This window comes from Miscanthus floridulus, chromosome 2, assembly GCF_019320115.1.
Source record: "Miscanthus floridulus cultivar M001 chromosome 2, ASM1932011v1, whole genome shotgun sequence".
NCBI lineage: Eukaryota > Viridiplantae > Streptophyta > Magnoliopsida > Poales > Poaceae > Miscanthus > Miscanthus floridulus.
The window spans coordinates 178,163,424-178,186,309 of NC_089581.1; the positions used below are offsets into that span (position 1 = coordinate 178,163,424).

A 22,886-nucleotide genomic window follows, 5' to 3' on the forward strand; every position below is an offset into this window, starting at 1 on the left:
TCAAATTAAGTATTATAAAAGAAAGGAAGGAATATAATGCAAGGTAAGCAGTGAGCAGATGGGACCATTTTAAGGCCACTAAGAATGTGAAATATCTGAAATATTTGATGCAACGAGTAACAAATGACCAGTACAGAATAGCACTCTGAGAAAGGAGAAATGAATGGATCAAGAGTTTGATTTGTCTTTGTAGCGGCATATGTTTTAATATTCCTGATCCATGAGACCATGACCCCATATTCCATTTTGATAAACAAAGATCAGGGCGAAAAAGGTGAAACAAAGATGAGCACATGTATTTCCAATGGAAAATAGAAAATATTAAGCTCTACGATCAGCTTCAAAAAGGTGAAACAAAGATGAGAACATGTATTTCCAATGGAAAATATTATGATCTAGATGGCAACAGCAAGACTGTATATCCTCAGCTACTCTAGATATAAGATGCAATACAGGTAGCTGATTGATTAACACACATGACAATCTATCTATGACCTGAAACATGAATAGAACATTTTCTGTACAGAGCACAATCATATCCTGAAGTGCTATATATATATGAGATGCAATACTCATAGCTAATTGATTGAGGTACAAGACAATCATCTGGGAATAGTTTAGCAATTAATTTTATTTTGCTGTTGAACAATTTAACGTGAGACATGAGATTAAGATCAATTACAAAATATAACAAAACATAAAGGGTGCTGGGGTTCAAGATGGCGCACACTTATCTGTGAAGCTGGAATCAATCACGTAGATAAATGGAGAACAGGAACAACGCAGGAACCCTAGGGAAGAGAATAAAGGAAGATGAAATCAATCCCGCCAAAAAACGAAGCTAGGGTTTCATGGAGGAGCGAAGCACGCGTGCGAAGTATGGGGAAGAGGTAGGGGGCCACCGGGCCCCACCCGAGCAGGAGCGCCGCCCGCCTAGGGCGCGCCCTCGCGTCGCGCCCGCCGCCGCATCGGGAGGGGACGGGAGAGAGAGAGAGAGAGGAAGGTGAGGGAGAAACGGAGGTCAGAGGCAGGTGAAGGAGGGAGGAGGAGGAGGAGGGCGCCCGACGCCGCCGTAGCCCGCTCACACGCTCGGCGCCATCGCCCTTGTCCGCGTCGGGAGGAAGAGGGAGAGAGAGAGCGAAGGGAGGGAGAGAGGAGGGGAAAGAATCTGGAACAAGAAGCGGGGGCCACGGTATATATTTGGTTCTCCGGATTCTAAAGAGAAGCGGGAGAAGCAGATGAGAAACAGGTGAAGCTAACCAGAAACAGGAGAAGCTGCTACATACAAGAATCGACTCTGAGCGATCACAGGCACACGATGAAAGATCCAACGGCCGAAATTAATGGAGGTGACATGGAGTAGCGTTCTCTAGGGAAGCCCTACGGGTTTTCTAGGGGAGAAAGTCAGGTGTTAGTAGGAGGTTTTCTAGGGGAGAAAGTCAGGTGTTAGTAGGAGTACTATTGTCTTATTTTTTAAAAGAAAGAAAAGGAGTACTATCAATTTCGTCTACGCAAGCATATGCCCCGTAAATCCGTAATGTATTCGACAATGCATCTCAACCGTCAATAAACAAATCACCTGTAAAATCGACGCCGTCAGCATTCAAATTCGATCATAATAACATCCACATATATCAATCTGGACTCCCATGTGTTTGGTTTGGAGACGATAAGAGATGGGTTGAACCCAACCCTATTTTCTAGGATAGATTGAACCCATTTTTTGTTGGGTTATTTGGATCTATACCATTACAATTTTGCAAGTTTAGAAATATGCCATTACAATTCGCCTATTTAGAGAACTGCCATTATAATTATGTCTCTCATTCATCCATACCATTTTATACGTCTTCCACCTATATAGGCCCACTGTCAGACATGCATAATACAACAAACGCCGCGTACTCCATCAAAACAAGACAACCCGCGGTGGCCAACGCGCAAGGTGGAGGGCGGCGCTCGCCCCGACAGCCTGCGCGCTAGGCGGAACGGCGGCGCTCGCCCGTGGCGGCCTGCGCGCGAGGCAGAACGCTGGCTCACGCCCGCAGCTGCCTGCGCGTGAGCGGCACGGCGGCGAGGCGACGAGCGCCCGCGGTGGCCTGCGCGCGAGCGGCGCGGCGGCGAGCGCGCGAGGCCGAGAGCGCCCGCGGCGGCCTACGCAGAGGTCATGCGAGTCCGGGAAGAAGCGCCCGCCGATGCCTCCATGGTTCCGGTGGCTTAAGCTTTGGGCTTGACATCATTTTTCTAGCGTCACTTTCTTTTTCTAGCCTAGCACTAGAAGTATTTTGTCCCTTTTTTGAACGGAAATTTTGATGCTTCGATCTGGTATGGGAAATTCTCTAGCTTGTTGCGTTCCAATCCGTCGCCGACCTAGGACAGTGTTGATCAGGGACAAGCGCCATGGGCATCAGGACTGGCGCGTGGCAAGACAGACGTAGCACATGGGCGAGCAGGATGAGCAGCGGGTATCGCCGAGCTCGTACACCTGGGAAGGTAGAACACGCGCGCCCAATAAAAGACGGCGGCCGTGGAGAGCGCGCACCCGGTGCCCATGGCGGCGGACACGTTGTGGGCGGCAGATGACGCACGGAGTGCCGGGATGCGGGGTAGGACGAGCACCGCGGCGAGATGGCCGCAGATGATGGCGGCCGCTTGCGCGCAGGCCACCGTGGGCGCTCGTCGCCTCGCCGTCGTTCCGCACGCGCGCCAGCCGCTGCTGCCGTGAGCCAGCGTTCTGCCTCGCGCGCAGGCCGCCGCGGGTGAGCGCCTCCGTTTCGCCTAGCGCGCAGGCTGCCGGGGCGAGCGTCGCCCTCCACCTTGCGCGCTGGCCGCCGCGGGCTGTCTTGTTTTGACGGAGTACGCGGGACTTGACGTCTATACACGTTTGCTGTATTTATACATGTATGACAGTGGGCCTATATAGGTGGAAGACATATAAAATGGTATGGATGAATGAGAGACACAATTATAATGGCAGTTCTCCAAATAGACGAATTGTAATGGCATATTTCCAAACTTAGAAAATTGTAATGATATAGATCCAAATAACCCTTTTTTGTTTGGTTTGAGGATTAGGTCTATCCTAAATTTTCTGTTTTGATTGAGGATTGGGTTGGATGAGATTGTCTCTCTGCCATGTGGGACCCGAATGTCATTCTCTGCACCTTTCTTCTTCCTTCCCATCCTCAATCCTTTGTCCCGTGAGAGGTGATGCCGCAGCTGCTCCCAAAAATCGAAGCTCCCACGTGCCCAAGCACACCAGCACACAGGTCCTGCTTCCTGCTCCATGCCGCTGTTGTTGATTGCACGCTGCTGCTGCTGGAGTACTCACGCTGCGAGGGGCTGCTGTTCCCACCGCATCGTCGGCTGCTCAGATTTCGCTCTAGGGTCGCTACTGCTCGAGGTCGGCCGGTCTTCACCTCACGCGGCGGCGGCATATGCGAGCAAAGATGGCCGGGCGAGGGCTCCATCCGCACGAGGTCGCCGCGGCCACGCCGCTGCCGCTCTAGCCGCACGGGGCGTCGTGGCCTCGCCTCTTGCCTTCCTCGTGGGCCGCATCTGCCGCACGCGCGCCTGCTGCTCCGTCGGTCGTCGCCTGTGCTCGCCTCGCCCAGCACGGCCCCGTTCTCGGCCGCCGCCATGACGGTCTCCTATAAACGCGAGCGAACGAACTGGGTCGGCGCGGTCCGCTCGATTTAGAGGGACGAGACAAACCCATATCTAGAAGCATATTCTCTACTGGATTGGACCTAGTTTTACTCAAACCATCAGTCAAACAGCAGATTATCTGGAAAAAACCCGGGATATCCCACCTCGACACCCAGTCAAACACACGGCTAGAGGAGACGGGTGAACGTGAGACTCCTCTGCCCGGAACGCAACGCAACCCTACTAGGCAAATCGCTTTCCCAAAGCCGAACCCTTTCGGCCGCGGACGTCCCCACCCCCACGTCTCTCAACTTTATAGCCGCCCCCTCCCCACCGCCGGCCGCCACGCACAGCAGCAACCGGTAGCAGGAGCGCAGCCAGCAAGCGCAGGCCCCGAGCTCTACTGCAACCGCCGACGCCACCGCGCCGAACGCCATGGCCGACCCGGCGGAGCACCGTCCTGCGGAGGAGGAGGAGGAGGCCGCGGCGGCCGGCGAGGACGAGGACACCGGCGCCCAGGTCGCGCCCATCGTAAAGCTGGAGGAGGTCGCCGTTACCACCGGAGAGGAGGACGAGGATGTGCTCCTCGACATGTGAGTCATCTACGGCCTCTTCGATCCTCCCCATCCCCGATCCGCCCCGATCCGATTTGGCTAGGTCTTGTTGATCTGACGACGTGTGGCGATTGTGCAGGAAGGCGAAGCTTTACCGGTTCGACAAGGATGGGAACCAGTGGAAAGAGCGCGGAACAGGCACTGTGAAGCTGCTCAAGCATAAGGAGACCGCCAAGGTCCGCCTAGTTATGCGCCAGGCGAAGACGCTTAAGATCTGCGCCAATCATCTTGGTAATCACGGTCTTTTGTGGGATTTTCGTTGGCGATTTCGATCTGGCTGGATAGGTTTGACATTGGAGAGTATTGCTTACCCCTTTTCCCCGTACGCACAGTGGTGGCGACGACTAAGATGCAGGAGCACGCGGGGAGCGACAAGTCGTGCGTATGGCACGCTCTGGACTTCGCCGACGGCGAGCTCAAGGAGGAGATGTTCGCTATCCGTTTTGGATCTGTGGAGAGTGAGCACCTAGAACCATATCTTACCTCTTTATCCCTCCTTGCATCTGTTCATTATAGCCAGCAGCTTGCACTGTCATAATGTTTGGTACCTCTGTTGATTGAACTGGTTATTGTTGTTTTGGCTTAATTTTGTCTTAAGAAAAGTTGATCGATCACTGGCCTTTGGATCTATGAATTATGTGATAAGCTAAGCTTGTTGGATGTGATTTATATGTTGTATTTGTTTTTTATGTATGTTGTTCGGTGACCCGCCTTGATATTATGAATGCCCCAGCAATTCTTAGTTGTATCGTACTGGACTTCTAACTCAAAGTGCTGTCCTCATAACAATCATCAATAAAGCTTCCTGTTTCCTGTTTCCATGATATGGTTTTGTTTCGCATTTGCCTATATATCTTCCTGATCTTAGAATTTATTTCTGTATTTCTGGCATTCAACTCTTGGTGCAGTCACAGACTGTCTGCTGTTCTTCAAGTATTTCAAGTTATTTCCAATGTGGGAGAATACTTGTACTCAAAGCAAAACCATATTTTATTTCCATCGATCACGATAGAACCTATTTTCTTTATCCAGACAAGACAAACACTCTAAATTTAGCGAACTGCTACTGTGGTCTCTAAACTTGAATAGCAAGTTTCAATCGTGGAAGACCTGTAACTCATGACTTGGTAGCGAAAGTGCCAAGTTGGAAATGGTCTGAGACTGAGCTAATTTTGATCGCCATTGGACCTTTTATTGCCATGTGTCGTGTATATCTAGCAGTACTTTTGTGTTGACATTTAGCAGCCATGCCGTTACGTCTTAGCTAATTATTCGCTGCGTTAGCATGCATGCATGTTACTCACGTACTGCCACATGCATCATGAATAACTGATTAATTTTGCACACTCAGGTGCCAGGTTATTGAGGTTAATGTGGCTGCTCAACGCACAATGAATAATTAACTTTTATTTCACACTTCCATTCAGCTACCGCATCTATTGGTTAGCCTACACACGACCTTCATGTTTATAGGACCATAGTAGCAGTATACTCCAAGGACCTAACAATTTAGTTTCCAGGGATCTTGGCAGCTTTTCCCTTTGTTAGAAGTGCATCAGGTGCTTGCTTGCTTATATTGAGACATATGTGCGGGATGATGATATGTATAATGCTTGTATTGTTGGAAATTTTGTTTGATATCTACAAATATCTGACATATCATAAGCGTTGTAGTTTAGGTATTGATTGCTATTTTAGTTATATTCCAGTCTCAAAACAAATCAACTTCTAGAGTTGTCGTAAGTCAAACTATTTAAGTTTGTCCAACTTTATAGAAAAGAACACTAACATGTATGACATCAAATAAGTATGTATATCATGAAAAACATATTTCATGGTGTATCTAATCTAATAATATGAATTTGGTGTCTTAAACATTGGTGCGCTTTTTGATGAATTTTGTCAAACCTAAAAAACGTTTAACTTCGGACAACTTAAGAAGTTGGAAGCTAGAAAGTGTTCTTTTATACTTTTGATGATAATTTCAATTGTGGTGTTAGGTTGGGTTTACTTTTGTTTCTTTCTGAGATGTCGATTGCTATTGAATGATGATAGTATGACAATTTTATATTTTTGGCATCCTTGTTTATTTTGAATTTGCTGGTTACTCTCTTGCGATTCTATTCAGATTGCAAGAAGTTTAAGGATATTGTTGAAGAGATAGCTGAACAGCAAGGAAAGACTGAGGAGAAAGAAAACGAGGAAGCCTCCACTGCCGCTGATTTGGTACAGAAGTTAACGGTGACAGAGGCCAGCAAGGAGGAAACTGCGGAGAAAGAGGAGGCTCCAGCATCTGATGATAAAAAAGGATGCTAAAGATTGAAGGCGTTTATATACGCAAACCAGGGTCAAATGAGTGTCCTTCCATTCATTTTGTTGTCAAGGTTCATCTTCCCTCCACAAATTTTTCATTGTGTTTTCTCTGGGATGAATGCTTGTGTTTGGTGAAATCAGAGTCATCAGTCATCTACATGGTTTTCTTGGTTAATAGACTGTTATTTTTGAAGTCGTCTGTTTATCTGGGATGGCTGGAGTCAGCTTGTCTGTACAATTATTTGGAGTTGCTTTTGGAACGGACGCGGTTTGATGAGTTGCCTAAAAGTTTGAAATGGTGATGTCTTCTCGCGCCACTTCTCTTCTTCATCTCCTGTGCAAATCTTCTTGCCAAGCCATCCACATAGGCCTGTTCATGGTTTGGTTCCGCCAAATAAGGCAGACCAAACTGCAAAGCTGGTTTCAGGCGGATATATTTGACCCGTCGACAAAACCACCCGCCTCCTTCCTCTTCGATCTGTAGTCAGCATGGGTAGTGGTTACGCGCTCACTCTCGCACCAGGCCGCGGCGCTCGCCTTCGCTGGCGCCGGAGCCGAGCAGCCGGTGCTACATCCAGTATCAGCAGCTCCCGTCGCCCCTTGGCACGTGGCACTCGCTTTCGCCGGAGTTGAAGCACGGGCTCGCCGCATTGTGCTCTCCGCGAGAACCGGAGCCACAGCAGAGCAGCCCGTGCCACATCCAGCATCAGTGCATCAGTTGTGATCCGTTCCATGGGCTGAGATTGATGCGCGTTGTAGCGCGAGTACACATGTTTTCAGCGCGAATATGTGATACCGGTAGCCACACATTGATGGCGGTGGTTGCGCGCGCCTTACGACGGGCAAGAATGGCACGGCCCAACTGGATGCCGGTGCTTCCCAGCGGCTGCTTCAGGTTCAGCAAGGGAATTTTGCGATCCATGTACGTGCGTCGTGCGGTACGGACAGACCCAATCTGAAGAAATTTTTGGCAATTCGCGTACACAACGAGCCCCTCTCTGAAATGGGAACAAAATCTTTGTGCTGCAAAGATCTCAGAACCACGCATCCACGCGCTGCTGTGGGAGCCTGCGACTCTGCTGTCTGCTCTGCTTCGGCGTGGTACTCAGCACGCTTGTACTACTAGTGCCTGGCATTTTGCCACAGCTGCATTTCCTGAAAAGAATAGAATCCATCGTTTTGCCGTTCTGCGTATCCATGCCTACCTGTCATTCTGGGCCAGTTCAGAATCCAGACCACCATGGCAATGGCAACATGGAAATACACTTTCGCAATCCCAGAATAAGCGTGCTGTTTTTCTTTTCTTCCTTTTTTACCCCTAGCGAGTAAACTACTGTTTAGTCAGCTTGTGAGTACTGAACAATAGCATTTCTGAGAAAAGAAATGCTAGTTTGCCCTGAGGGCTGAGGGACGAGTTGAGATTGTGCCGATACGCGCCGGCGCTGACGGCTGATCAATCGATCATGGCCGGCCACCCACCCGATCAAAGAACGCATGCAAAACGCAAACGGCATGCAAAGCTCATTGGCTGCTTGATTTGACACAAATTTGGATTGAATTGAATTGAGTGGACAAACAACAATACATGGTACTAGCACAGGTACAACGGCCAACGGCGGCCAGCCGAGTCCTGCTCCTACCACCCCAAACCCGCATTTATACCGACAGATGTGACTGTGACAACCAGGACGGCCATGGCCACAGCGGAGCCCGCTGCCGCTGCTTCCGACGACGAGGACGAGGACGAGGACGTCACGATCACGGCCGTCGGAGAAGGCGGCGGCGCTGGGTACGACGAGCGCACTTGCGTTGCCATTTCTTGGCGCCTCGGAACTGGGAGGTGGAGGTGGGGCCCGGATGTCGGTTGCCCAGGTGCCCCGGGTCCCCCACTCCACTTCCTCCCAGTCCCAACTAGGCCGCGGCCCGTTTGAGGCCAATTCGGCGACCCGCCCCTTGGCGCGCGCCATGACCTCGTGCTTGCTCTCGGTCTCCGCGTCGTCCAGCGCCTCGGAGTCCGAATCCGACGACGGGGCCCAGTCGAGGACCGCGCGAGGCGACGGAGATGGAGACGGGGACGGGGATGGCCACGGCTCGCTGGCGTCGTCGCCAGCGTCCGTGGAAAGGAACGGGTGGCGCAGCAGCTGCTCGCAGCTCCACCGCTGGGCGGCGTCGCGGCGGAGGCACTTGTCGAGGAAATCGCGGCACGCGTCCGACAGGCACGCGGGGATCGCGGGGCGCTTCCCGCCGAACCCGACGAGGAGCAGCAGCTCGCCGACCTCGCTGGCGCCGCCGAGCTCCGACCACGGGCGCTTCCCCGTGAGCAGCTCGAGCGCGGTGCAGCCCAGGGACCAGACGTCCGACGCCGGCGTCGCCGCGCCGCCGCGCGCGACCTCCGGAGCCATCCACGCGGGAGTCCCGCGCGGCCCGCGGGGCGTCGTCGCTGCGTCGGAGACCAGCCTCGCCGCGCCGAAGTCAGCGAGCTTCGCGCCGCAGCAGCCTTGGGCGTCGCGGCAGCCGAGGAGCACGTTCCGGCCCTTGACGTCCCCGTGCACGACGCCGGCCTCCTCGTGCAGGTACCGCAGCGCGGCGGCCACGCTCCGCAGGATGCCGCGTGCGCCGCGCTCCCCGAGGTCCCCGTACGCCGCCGCCTCCGCGGCGCTGCCGCCGGGCACCAGCTCGATGTGCAGGTTCCTCGTCGCCCCCGTGGCGCCGTCGTCGCCGAGGTACGCCACCACGTGGGGCGAGCTCAGCCGCTTCAGGATCCTTATCTCGCTCTCCAGGCACGCCATGGCCGCCGCCGGCGCGCTCTTCGCGTCCACCGACTTCACCGCGAAGGCGCGGCCCGTGGCCGTGTCCACGGCGAGGTGCACCGTGCCGAAGGCGCCCTTGCCGATGGATTTCCCGCGCAGCCACTCCATGTCCGAGCGTCTTCTTTGAATTGAAATTGGAGCAGAGCCGACGAGTGGGAGGAACAGAGTGGGACAGTAAGAGGTGTGGAGGATGAGTGAATTGCGAAAGGAGAGGAGTGCAAGAAACGGGGGAGTGTGCCGAGGGCGCTTATATAGTGTGGGGTTCCGGCGCCCTGCAATTTGTGTGGGCAAGGATTTCGGCCTGGGAATTTCGTTTTCTTCCCCCTTTTTTCCCTCTCTCTCGTTGGCCTGTCCTTTGCTGGGATATCAACTTGATTCGCATGTTGGGCGGACGGGATATTAAACTCGCCCGAATATTTATGGATGTCATGGGGGAAATAACAGCCTGTTCATTTGGCTTCGTAAATTTTCATTGACAAACCACAACAATACCAACCAGCCAACCAGCGGGGTCTTGGTTTTCCGTAGGGGAGAGAAACAGAGAGGACGCTGTGCAACTTGTGATGTTATCTTCGAGGTACCGCTGCGTTGAGGCCACATGGGCGAAGATTTGGGATGAGTTTGATGGGGTTTCCCCCTGGATACATGGATGGATGGCATTTACTCGCAAGGCTTCCTCACCGGTTAGGCCGAGTAAAGGCTGTCACTATATGCTTTGTTCTATGGTATGTCGTATGTTATTGGTAGATTAAGTTCACCGCAGTTATTTTCTTTGACGGTCACCAGCTATGCTTGGCAGTAACAGTGCACAGTATATTGAACTGATCATACGTGTGTGTGTTTCTCCAAAGATGATTAACCACTCTATCCCATAAAAAGTATCATCCTCACTTCCCAAAGGCCAAACATTTTTTAATTTGGCTAAATATATAATATGTATAAGAAAATATTAGTATTTTTAGTACATAATTAGTATCACTCGATAGGTCATTAGATGTATTTTTATAATGAACCTATTTATATAGATACAAATATTCTTTACAAACCTAGTCAAACTTGACCAGCACGAATCTTTTTATGGACGGAGAGAGTACTTTCACGCACCTCGTATCCTTCATGTGCATAAAATCTTGATGATTTGGTCGAAAACTAGGGAGAAGTTTGGTTCCCAGGGTAAGATTACTTTACCTTACCTAATCCTAGAAACTTGCTGGGCTAGGACAGCCATTTTGGCTCACCATTGGTAGCAAGGTGAAAGCCCGATAATTCTTGGTAGCATGAAAACCGAGAAAAGATAACCAAATATCCAAACACACCAGCAACATTAAATCCTTGCTCAACAATAGTAGACAAGATTTGGATGAGGAATCAAACACCCCAGAAGAACTTGGTAATGGCGAGCGGTAGTATGGATGGTTTTGGGTTTCGAGGTTTTAAGGTAGCGAGGCTAGATGTGGGCTACCAACATTAGAAAAAGGGCGTTGGGGCTTGGGGGTGGTTGGATCGATAGAGGAGGTGGGCATTAGGCGAAACGCTAGATGGCCTCCATCGACCACCGGTGGCGAAGGCCGACAATTACACGGCGTCATTGACGGGGAGTCACAAAATAAAGTAGTTGGTGAAGAAGGTCGGTGACGGGATCACGACAAGGATGATAACAAGGGAGTAGAAGGTCGAGGAGCGTGTTATGGATAGAGATATGTGGAGGGACAACACCGGTGACGGTAGCATAGTGGCTAGCAGTAGGAACAGTTTGTTACCCGCTTCATTACCATGTTAGTTCTGAAGCATAATCTACTGTAGCATCTCCCTTACATTCAACTCTGAAGCAAAAAAAAAAAAAAAAAAAAAAAAATTGACGTCGGCCACCGTATATCTGCTAGAGACTGAGAACCGATTTACATGTCTGGTTCATCTGGTGTCAGCGCCAACCGAAGGTACAGAAAGCGGAGATCTTCATATATGAGATGGATTCCGCGCCTGCGCTAGCATCCAAAACACCAGTGGACCTTTGCTGCCCCAAAAAAAATATTTTCATTCCGTGATGCGTCTATATCACTATCACCATTATCTAGTAGAGGATAAAATTATTGTTGCCAGAGCGTGGCGAACCACACCACCGAAATGCCGATCTCTGCTCCTCATCTCATCGGGCCTCTCGCTCGTCCCGTACACCCGTGCCGCCAACGTGGCAGGGTGGGGCCCGCGTGGCCGCGATGACATGGCAGGGGCCACTCGTGGCCGGGGCATTTACATATTTGCCATTATTACGGATGACATCTCACACTGTGTCACTAACGGATAAGTCACTGATATAATACTTTTATACCACTTACATCATAATAATGATAAATATATAAATAATCCCTCACGGCCAGGTGGTTCGCCCGGCCGCAAGCAAAAAAATAAAAAAAAAAGAACAGGCAGTGAAAGAAAGGAAGAAATTGGAAAAGCAGGGCCGGCAAAGTAGTGGCCTGCGGCGGTACGAGAGCGAGGTGTGAGGCTCGGACCGGCGCGGCATTTATCGCGCGGATCGCCATCCGGCGCCCCCGGGCCCGGGCCCGACTCCGTTCCGCCGCTACTGGTGGGCACACTGGTACGGGGCACGGGCGCCGCCGCGGTGGGGTGGGCGGACGTGCGCGCCGCCGAGCCACACAGACAATCGCGGAGGCGAACCGCGGAACCCCGCGGCCCGCTCCTCAACGTACGTAGGCGCCGATCGCCGTCGCTAAACAACGTGTGGTCCTGGCCTGGGAAACGTGCGTGACTCGCATCGCAGGTCGCGGGCTCTTTTCTCTTTTGCATGTTTGGACGAGCGACGCCCACCGCCACCGGCCCGTGCCCCCCGAGCGAGGTTGTTCGATTCGACGGCGCTGATGGCACGTCCAGTCTCGTCGCTCATGAAATCGCCAACGTGCGTAGGTAGGCAGTAGTATCAGCAGTTCTCCAATCATGCGGTTGTAAAGCATACACACGCACCTAACGGAAATTCACGTTTGCAATTTTTTTTTTCGCAGCTGAGTACGGACACTGGCCATCGTTGGTGGAGTAGCAACGTCCCACGAACCGAACAATAATTCACACGGTTGATTGGAAAGAACATAATTCGGCCTCTGTGTGTCAATCTGAGGGACACGCAGTTCACTCGATCCATTTGTAAAGTGGGCACACCGATCCTGCGCAAGCTTACATTACATTACATGGACTCCTTGCACCGATCCTAGCGTTGGTGTGCACACACACATTGGCACGATATATGCCGGGGCATGTGCCCAAGCCCAACATGAGGCCGGCGTTGGTGCATCGTATCGCCTATATATCTACGGATCTCGAAGATTCGGGCCGTGTTATGCATGCAACGGTTCAAAATTATTACAGGCATATCCAATTCCAGCCGATGGACCCAAACACCGGTGGCTAAAAAGATGCCTAGAGGGATCGGGAGGCATTCATTCGCGGCTCGTGGTATCTTTTTTCCGCTAGTTGCAGGGTTAGTTGATGCGTGAGACCAACCTCCCCATGCTGGCTGGCCGTGTGGGATAAGCAGCTGGCTCGTCGTAAACGATCGTAAATTTCTGATCGGAACAGTATTTTTCTCTCACACAAATCAGTCAGCAGTACTTCTTCATAAACCAGCAACGATACGAACCCGCCAACCGAACAGACTGAAGATCCGCGCTTGATTCTTGTTGTATGGTGGTACGTGCTGGCGTCAAGCAAAAGCAGCACTAGATCGCCGATCGCCCAAGATTCAATCCAGGCCAGGTTCCCCGTTCGTGCCGCCTGCAACTTGAGGGAAGCTACGAGCACTGGAGGAGGAGGCTGTTAGGCTCCACCAATTGGGTCCTTAATTCGTGTCCTGATCAAGGACGCTCAACCTTTCTACTGGTTGATGGACCTCCGTCGCGCAGCGTCATAAAAGGATGGTAGGGCTGGAGCACAAGGCAAGAGGTTAACTGGTAGCCACTAGTCCCACCCTGAAGTTTCTAATCATAGTCCGATCTAAAGGGGTGCTGTGAGCGACGGGATGCGTTATCGCCTTCGACCGCCGTCACTACACCGCGCCTGCACTGGTGCGACACCGATGTGGCAGAACCGCCTAATCTAACGCCTCCCAGGAGTGCTCGTCTTCCATTAGACACTAAGCACTCAAGGGAGAACAATAAATTACGCGGTCCCGTCAGGCACACCTCAAGGGAGAACCCGAAAATTCATATTTTTCCATCAGGATCACAAATGAGAGAATAAAAGCTTACATCATTCTTAACCATTTCTTACATCACTTTTAAGACAACATCAGTGAATAATATGTATTGTTATAACAGCGGAACATAACCATATTATCGAACAATTTAAGTGAACTGCGAAATATAAACAAGTGAATAGAGTTACAGCGGAAATAAATATCTATTCATGAAACGATATAGCAGTAATCTATAAACTATGACAACAGATTATAAAACTTTCATTTAATAAAACATTTGGTGAGAGTTATAAATAAAACTATGATCGCAATGTAAAGAAAATCCTCTCTGAGCCCATCAGGAGGAATCCACACACACAAGTTCAGCTCTAGCATCCACGTGTCATCTACAACAGGGTAAATAAAACCCTGAGTACTCAATTATACTCAGCAAGATTTACCCGATAGGAGGAAAGAAAAGACTCCATGGATATACAAGGCTATCTGGCTTGTAGGTTTATTGCATCTGCAAGAAGCGTTACTAAGCGTGCGTCCTTATATTCGATTTTTATTAACAGTCGCATTAGTTCATTAACCAACCATTCTATGTAAGCACATGTGCTACTTTCAAGTAAGTGGTAAGCAATCAGATTTCCTTTTTTTTATCTTTCATCTTTCAGTTCTTACTACGGTGCTAGACCGCAGACAAGCCGTACCGGATTGTCCGGCGATTCACGAATCAATGTCCCCAGCTAGGTACCCTGAAAAGACACGTCCCGCTTGTACCCAAGGCATAAGCAGGACCAACCCACTACCCTCCTATCATGGGGTCTAGGTCCCCGTCCAAACTGGGACTGCAAGCCCTCGCCCCTAAGTCCTGGACTCAGTGCGGTGCAAGGACCTCCTAACCCAAAAACCACCATGGCAGTCGGTCCGGAAAGAGCCGGAACCCATGATAAGAGAGTAAAAAGTCTTTCAAGCACCCATACCCAAGTATGTGCTCGGGATAATAAGTCTGTGATTTGCCTAGAGCCTTAGGCAACGGCCGGTCCTTAACCGACACAGACAGGAAAAGCAGTGTAACCAAGCTATGTCCCATTAACCGCAAGACACAACCTCTTGCACCCACCAATACCCAAACCATATTTCTGTCCGGTCATCATTTTTTATTTCCACCATTTATATTTTCAAGTGATAATAATACAATAATATATTTCCTATATCTCGTGAGTGACAGACAATCACTCGACTTCTACCGACGTCCTGTAGCATAGCAATTTACACGATCCTGTCATACTAGTAAGACTCATAGGATAAAGATATATATATGCAAGTGGGTTTCATTCAACTCCTTAGAACTTAATGCACAAATATAATTTAAAGTGCAGCAAAATAGGGGTTATGCACCGGGGCTTGCCTGGATAAAATATAATCAGCAGTTAACTTTCCATCATGACGACACAATCTCCAAAAGCATCATTTCTCCAGCAACCCCCGATGACTCCGCGACCCATCAAAGTCCCTATTATGATATGCAATGCGATGCAATGCAAAGACGTAATTAATCAACTGCAATCGTGACTCGTAAAATACGATTTACGCCTTTCAAGTTAACGAGCTATTTCTAATAACGACCGTACTTAGGCTACGTATCCCCATTGTCGAAAAAGGTGCTATTTCCCAACCAATGTTTTAGTTATACAAACCCAGTTATTTCTTTATTCTATTCTATCGATTTAATCTTTATTCAAAATAAAGCGTCATTATCTATCTAGCAAACTAATTATTCTGGAGCTACGAAAATTATAGTGAGTAACTAATATTGCTAGGAACCTACTATAAAAATTTCAAATCCAACACTATTACCAATTTACCATAACCATTCCTACACGTTGATATTTTTAACGATATTAAGTATCTCGATTTAATTATATAGTTTCCAAGAATATTCTCAAACTATGCGAACAAAATATACTAGCAGATAGATCATAATTTTAGAAACTCAACAAAATTGGTTTCACCATTTTTGGACACCTACACAATTTTATTTTAATTTTACAAATTTACTTCAGAAACTAAATTAGCTAAGTGTTTTCTAGAAAAAAAAGGCCGACGGTGGCAAAGCGGCCCAACAGTCCCAACGTGGACGTGCGGCCCAGATACGCGCGGCACCAGGCCGGCCTAGGCAGGGCGCGACGCGCGTGGCCCAGCGCAGCGCAAACGGTGGCCCAGGTGCGGGTAGTGGCGTGAACGGTCCAGCGATGCGTCCGGCCAGCGGCCCAGCGGAGGCTGGCGGCCCACCAGGCGCGCATGCGACAGCGACCCACGCGGCCAAGTCCAAATGTGATGGCAAGTTTGCACTAAAACCCTTGAACTTTCCCTGAATTAACTAAGCCCCTATTTATGAATCTACGAGTCTCGCATTTTTACAAAATGAACACATTGAAAATTGCTATTTACGTTAGGGTCCCTTTTCTACCTTCTCAAAAGCAGAACACGACACATAGGCACCGGTCGACTACGGCGGCAACGATGCGGTTGAAAGCTCTAGTTTGGTTTTGGTGAATTGATGAAACCCTAAGTGATAACCTAGTTTATCAAGTGATTATGAGATAGATAGCACATTTCAAGTGGTGAAGCAAATGAAGATCATAACATGATGATGATGATACCATGATGATGATCAAGTGCTTGGACTTGAAAAGAAGAAAGAGAAAAACAAAAAGCTCAAGGCAAAGGTATAAACCATAGGAGCTATTTTATTTTGGTGATCAAGACACTTAGAGAGTGTGATCACATTTAGGTTTGATAGCCATACTATTAAGAGGGGTGAAACTCATATCGGAATGCGGTTATCAAAGTGCCACTAGATGCTCTAACTCGTTGCATATGCATTTAGGATCTAGTGGAGTGCTAACATCATTTAAAATGTTTATGAAAATATGCTAACACATGTGCACAAAGTGATACACTTGGTGGTTGGCACATTTGAGCAAGGGTGAAGAAGATAGAGTCGAAGAGGAGTTAGTCGCGCTGGTTACAGAGTGACTGAATGGGTTCGGTATGGTGATCGGACACGTCCGGTATTTGGCAACAAACTTAGCGACCGGACGCGTCCGGTGTGAATAAGAAAAGCAGTGTTTGGCAGAGCAGCCGATCGGACTCTAGCAGCGTCCGGTCTGGTATCACTAGACGTGTCCGGTCGGGCAAGGATGCTTACTGTACTCCACCGGACGCTGAGGCTCAGCGTCCGGTCATTTTCTAACAGACGTGTCCGGTCGACAAAAGATGGTTTTGGAAGCTTACTGGAAACGATCGGACACTAGGGTCCAGCGTTCGGTCAACTCTGTCGGAGCGTCCGGTCAATATGTCGATCGTTGAGATCAAACGTTCACTGTTGAACGCAGGAGACACGTGGCCGCCATCGGGCGACCGGACGCTGAGGGGCAGCGTCCGGTCAGTAGTACCGGAGCATCCGGTCACCCCGATTAGTACCCAGTGAAGGGGTACAACGGCTCTATTTCGTAGGGGCATCTATTTAAGCCCTATGGCCGACTATAGCTCACCATCTTTGGCCATTTTCATTGACATAGCAACCTTGTGAGCTTAGCCAAAGCTCTCCCACTCATCTCCATCATTGATTCATCATCATAGTGAGATTGGGAGTGAATCCAAGTGCATTGCTTGAGAGATTGCATCTAGAGGTACTTGGTGTTTGTGTTTCGCTGCGGGATTCACTTGTTACTCTTGGTGGTTGCCGCCACCTAGACGGCTTGGAGCAGTGAGGATCATTGAGTAGAGGGTGGTGATTGTCTCCGGCTTCGATCATGGTGATTGTGAGGGGTTCTTGACCTTTCCCGGCGGAGCGCCAAAAGGTACTCTAGTAAATTGCTTGTGGCTTGTGTGATCCTCATCTTATGTTGGTTGTGCGGCACCCTATTGAGGGTTTGGCGTGTGATGCCAATTAGCACGTGAACCTCCAAGTGAGTGAATCGCCACAACGAGGAGTAGCTTGTCGACAAGCAAGTGAACCTCGGTAAAAAAATCATTGTGTTCATCTTTGATTCCAAGGTGATTGGTCTTCATTGATATTGATTCTTGTGATTGATTGGTTCTCTCCTTGACACGGCGGTATAACTATCTTGCTTACTCTCTTTACATTACCGTAAACTAGTTGTCAAGCTCTTTAGTGTAGCTAGTTGTGAGCTTGCTTACTTGGTTAGTGTGGCTCTTTAGTTAGCCTTTGAGAGCACACTAACATAGAGTAGTGTCATAGCTATTGTATGAATAGATACTATCTAAACTAGAATTGTGGTATGTGGCTTACATTTTGAGTAGGCTAGTGCAACACTTGCTTTGCCTCATAATTGTCTAACCTTTCGTTAAGTGTTGTTGTAGAAATTTTTATTAGGCTATTCACCCTCCTCTAGCCATTAGGACCTTTCAAGTGGTATCAGAGCTGAGGTCACCGTTATTTAAGGCTTAACAACCTTCGGTGTTAAAATAGCTCAAATCAACAACACCAAGAAGCCACCCCAATTTGATAGCTCCAACTATCCCTATTGGAAGGCCAAGATGACAACTTATATCAAGTCAATCAATAGGAAGGTTTGGAAGGTGGTAGAAACAAAAATTGAGATTGAAGATTCGGAGAATCCCACCACGGTCGAAGAAGTACTTCTCCAAAACAATAACATTGCTCTATATGCTATTCATGATGTAATTGATGAAAGAACATTTGGGCAAGTCAAAAATTTTGAGATGGCTCATGAGGCATGGAAGAAGTTGGAAGAGTCATTTGAGGGCACTCAAGCCATGAAGGGTGCAAAGGCTTACATTCTCAAGGAGAAGTTTGCAAGCTTCAAGATGAAGGAGGATGAGAGTGTGACGGAGATGTTCCATAGGCTTCAAGTGCTTATCAATGATCTCAAAGCACTTGGAGAAGAAGTGAAGGATAAGGACTTCTCCCACAAGTTCTTGAGATGCTTACCTTCAAGATTTGGTATATTGGTCACCATTCTAGTAAGAAGCGGTTTAGACACCATTCTACCAAACCAAGTATTAGGAGATATAATGACCGATGATACTTATAGAGATGATGATGAGAAGGAAGAAAAGAAGGAGAAGAAAGATGACAAGAAGGATGACAAGAAGAAGAGCATGGCATTCAAAACCACATCATCCAAGGGAAAAGCTAAGCAAGAAACATCAAGTAAAGAAGATGAATCTTGGGATGATGATGATGATGAGAAGATGGCTCTCTTTGTCAAAAGATTTGGCAAGTTCATGGTGAAGAAGGGCTACCGTGCTAGAAGAAAGAAGTCTTCATCCAAGAACAAAGAAGAGTCAAGAAGGTGCTTCAAGTGTGGAAGCAAAGATCATCTTGTTGCTCAATGCCCATACAATAGTGACAATGATGATGACAACAAGAAGAACAAGAAGAAGGACAAGAAGGAAAAGAAAGAGAAGAAGGACAAGATGGCCTTCAAGAAGAAGAAGGGTGGTTCATATGTAGTCACTTAGGATAGTGATGCTTCCTCAAGTGATGATGATGATGATAGTGATGATCACAAGACCACCAAGAAGAAGGTTCTTGCAAGCATTGCCATCAATGAGAAGCCTTCTCTCTTCGAATCTTCATCATGCTTCATGGCTAAAGCCACTAAGGTACAATCTTGTGATGATGAAAGTGATGAAAAACATGATGATGAAAATGACCATGAAAATGAAAATGATAGTGATAGTGATAATGATGAACCTACTAAGGATGAATTATTTGACATGCTAGAAGATGCAAAAGAACACTTTGACATTAAGAGAAGAGAATGCAAGAGCTTGAATAAGGAGGTAAAAGCCCTGAATCAAGCCCTTGATGAGCTCAAAGCAACTCATGATAAGCTAAAGGAAGCCTATGAGAAGCTTGGCAAAGCTCATAAAAAGCTTAAAAAGGCTCATTCCTCTTTGCTTAATGAGCAAAATAAAAAGAAGCATGTTGATACTTGTAATATAGGTTTAACTTGTAATATAATTGATGAATCACTATCTTTGCCTATCATTGTTGCTCCTACTAACTCTTCTTGTAGCACTTCCACTTCTACCTCATCTAGTAGTGATGGTCTCACTTGCGATTCCTCACTAGTGGTTGAGAATGAGAACCTCAAGAAGGAGGTCAATAAGCTCACTCACACCTTGGCTAAGGCTTACGGTGGTGAGGACCGCTTGCTTATGTGCTTGGATAGCCAAAGAGCTTCTCTCTATAAAGAGGAATTGAGCTATACCCCCAAGAAAGGCAAGACGGCCTTTGCTCCTCACAAGACTAGTTTTGTGAAGAACAATGGTCAGTTTTGCACTAGTTACAAGCAAGTTGGTCATAAAGAGCAAAAATGCAAAAATAAGAGCAAAAATGCTAATGTATCCTCCATTAAGCTTGATTCATGCTATATGCTTACTAGGGGTATAAATGGTGTAAAGGCTAAGTTCATTGGTAAACCATGGATGGGCTCAAAGAAGAAAGCCATTTGGGTACCAAAGAGCCTAGTGACTAACCTTCAAGGACCCAAGCAAGTTTGGGTACCTAAAAAGAATTGATCTTCTTTTGTTGGTCAATTACAAAGCCAGAGGAAGGCATTGGGTTCTTGATAGTGGGTGCACTCAACACATGATCGGTGATGCAAGAATGTTCAACTCAATCAACACCAATGGCAATGATGGTTATGATAGTATCACATTTGGTGACAATGGCAAAGGCAAGGTCAAAGGGCTTGGTAAGATTGCAATATCTAATGACATGAGTATATCCAATGTATTGCTAGTAGAGAGCTTGAACTTCAATTTGCTATCTGTGGCTCAATTATGTGATCTTGGATTCAAATGCATATTTGGGGTAGATGATGTAGAGATCATAAGTGTAGATGGCTCTAACTTGATCTTCAAAGGCTTTAGATATGAGAATCTATACTTGGTTGATTTTAATGCTAGTGAAGCTAGATTATCTACATGCTTATTCACTAAGTTTAGCATGGGTTGGTTATGGCATAGAAGGCTTGGTCTTGTTGGAATGAAATAATTGAATAGATTGGTCAAGCATGACTTAGTTAAAGGCTTGAAAGATGTTGTGTTTGAAAAGGATACGCTTTGTAGCTCTTGTCAAGCCGGCAAACAAGTTGGAAACACCCATCCTAAGAAAAGCATGATGAGCACTAGTAAAGCATTTGAGTTATTGCACATGGACTTGTTTGGACCAATATAATACACTAGCATTGGTGGTAACAAATATGGTTTTGTGATAGTGGATGACTACACTAGATACACATGGGTATTCTTTCTAGTGGATAAAAGTGATGTGTTTGCAATATTCAAATCATTTGTCAAGAGCATTCACAATGAGTTTGAAACAACCATCAAAAGAGTTAGAAGTGACAATGGTAGTGAGTTCAAGAACACTAGAATTGATGAGTTGTGTGATGAATTTGGAATTAGACATCAATTCTTGGCCAAGTACACACTTCAATCAAATGGCCTTGTTGAGAGAAAGAATAGAACACTCATTGATATGGCAAGGTCTATGCTTAGTGAGTACAATGTGAGTCAATCTTTTTGGGCCGAAGCTATCAACACGGCTTGCTATTGTAGCAACCGCCTCTATTGTCACCCATTGAAAGAGAAGACATCCTATGAGCTCTTGAATGGTAGAAAGCCCAACATTGCATATTTTCGAGTCTTTGATTGCAAATGCTATATCTTGAAGAAAGGCACTAGATTGGGCAAGTTTGACAAAAAATGTAATGAAGGATTCCTACTTGGATATTCCACTACAAGCAAAACATATAGAGTTTGGAATTTGGATAGTGGTACTCTTAAGGAAGTTCATGATGTTGAATTTAATGAAACCAAGGGTTCACAAGTAGAGAATGAGAACTTGGAAGATGTTAGAGGCATTCAACTTTCAAATGCCATGAAGAACATGGATATTGGTGAATTGAGGCCTAGGCAAGTGAATGATGATGAAGATGATCAAGTGCAAGTGCTCTCTAACTCAAATGTGCAAGACGATACAAATCAAGTTAGTACAAGTGGCTCTCATGACAATGAACAAGATCAAGTGGCTAGTACATCTTCCCAACCCAATGATCAAGCATGTGCAAGCAATCAAGTTCCAATCCTCCAACCAACCAATGTTGCAAGGGATCATCCATTGGACACTATCATTGGTGATATTTCAAGAGGTGTACAAACAAGATCAAGATTGATATCATTTTGTGAGCATTTGTCATTTGTGTCATCCATTGAACCAAAGAAGATAGATGAAGCATTGAAGGATGTTGATTGGGTGAATGCTATGCATGAAGAATTGAATAACTTTACAAGAAATCAAGTATGAGAATTAGTAGAGAGACCAAAGGAACACAATATAATTGAAACCAAATGGGTCTTTAGAAACAAGCAAGATCAAGATGGGATAGTAGTAAGGAACAAAGCAAGATTAGTAGTACAAGGCTATACACAAGTTGAAGGTCTTGACTTTGGAGAAACATATGCCCGAGTTGCTAGATTGGAAGCAATTAGAATCTTGCTAGCCTATGCTTGTGCCCACAACATCAAGCTCTATCAAATGGATGTTAAGAGTATATTTCTCAATGGCTACATCAATGAAGAAGTATATGTTGAGCAACCTCCTAGTTTTGAAGATGACAAGAAGCCCAACCATGTGTACAAGTTGAAGAAGGCATTGTATGGCTTGAAGCAAGCACCTGGAGCATGGTATGAGAGATTGAGGGATTTCCTACTCTCTAAAGGGTTCACAATGGGCAAGGTTGGCACCACTCTTTTCATCAAGAAGATTGGAAAAGATCTATTTATATTGCAAATCTATGTTGATGATATCATATTTGGATCAACCAATCAAGAATTTTGTGATGAGTTTGGAAAGACGATGGCTAATGAATTTAAAATGTCCATGATCAGAGAGTTGAGTTACTTCCTTGGTCTTTAAATCAAGCAATTGAAGACTGGTATATTTGTGAGTCAAGGCAAGTATATCAAGGACATGATCAAGAAGTTTGGCATGATTGATAGCAAAATCATTAGCACACCAATGGGAACAAATGACAACTTAGATAGTGATGCAAGTGGCAATATGGTGGATCAAAAGTTGTATCGGTCTATGATTGGAAGCCTACTCTATATGACCGCATCAAGGCCGGATGTCATGTTTAGTGTATGCATGTGTGCAAGATTTCAAGCCTCACCAAGAGAAAGTCATTTGAAGGCTACAAAGAGGATATTGAGGTACTTGAAGCATACACCAAATATTGGTTT

At 47.2% G+C, this 22,886-nt stretch overlaps 1 protein-coding gene and 1 pseudogene across 1 annotated transcript; one reads left to right on the forward strand and one right to left on the reverse strand.

The window, feature by feature from the left end:
* Positions 1 to 3,911: 3,911 nt before the first annotated feature.
* LOC136540838 (ran-binding protein 1 homolog a-like) lies at positions 3,912 to 6,882 on the forward strand. The gene is made up of 4 exons (XM_066532860.1): positions 3,912 to 4,241; positions 4,342 to 4,493; positions 4,595 to 4,720; positions 6,391 to 6,882. The coding sequence occupies exons 1-4, from the start codon at positions 4,084 to 4,086 to the stop codon at positions 6,576 to 6,578; spliced, it is 624 nt and encodes a 207-aa protein (XP_066388957.1). The 5' UTR covers positions 3,912 to 4,083; the 3' UTR covers positions 6,579 to 6,882.
* Positions 6,883 to 7,961: 1,079 nt separating this feature from the next.
* Positions 7,962 to 9,851, reverse strand: LOC136537516 (mitogen-activated protein kinase kinase kinase 17-like; annotated as a pseudogene).
* Positions 9,852 to 22,886: the final 13,035 nt, after the last annotated feature.

Coding starts and splice junctions, on each gene's coding strand:
- LOC136540838 (XM_066532860.1), top strand. CDS start 4,084: ATGGCCGACCCGGCGGAGCACCGTCCTGCGGAGGAGGAGGAGGAGGCC. Junction 4,494..4,594: donor GATCTGCGCCAATCATCTTG/GTAATCACGGTC, acceptor CCGTACGCACAG/TGGTGGCGACGACTAAGATG. Junction 4,721..6,390: donor CCGTTTTGGATCTGTGGAGA/GTGAGCACCTAG, acceptor GATTCTATTCAG/ATTGCAAGAAGTTTAAGGAT.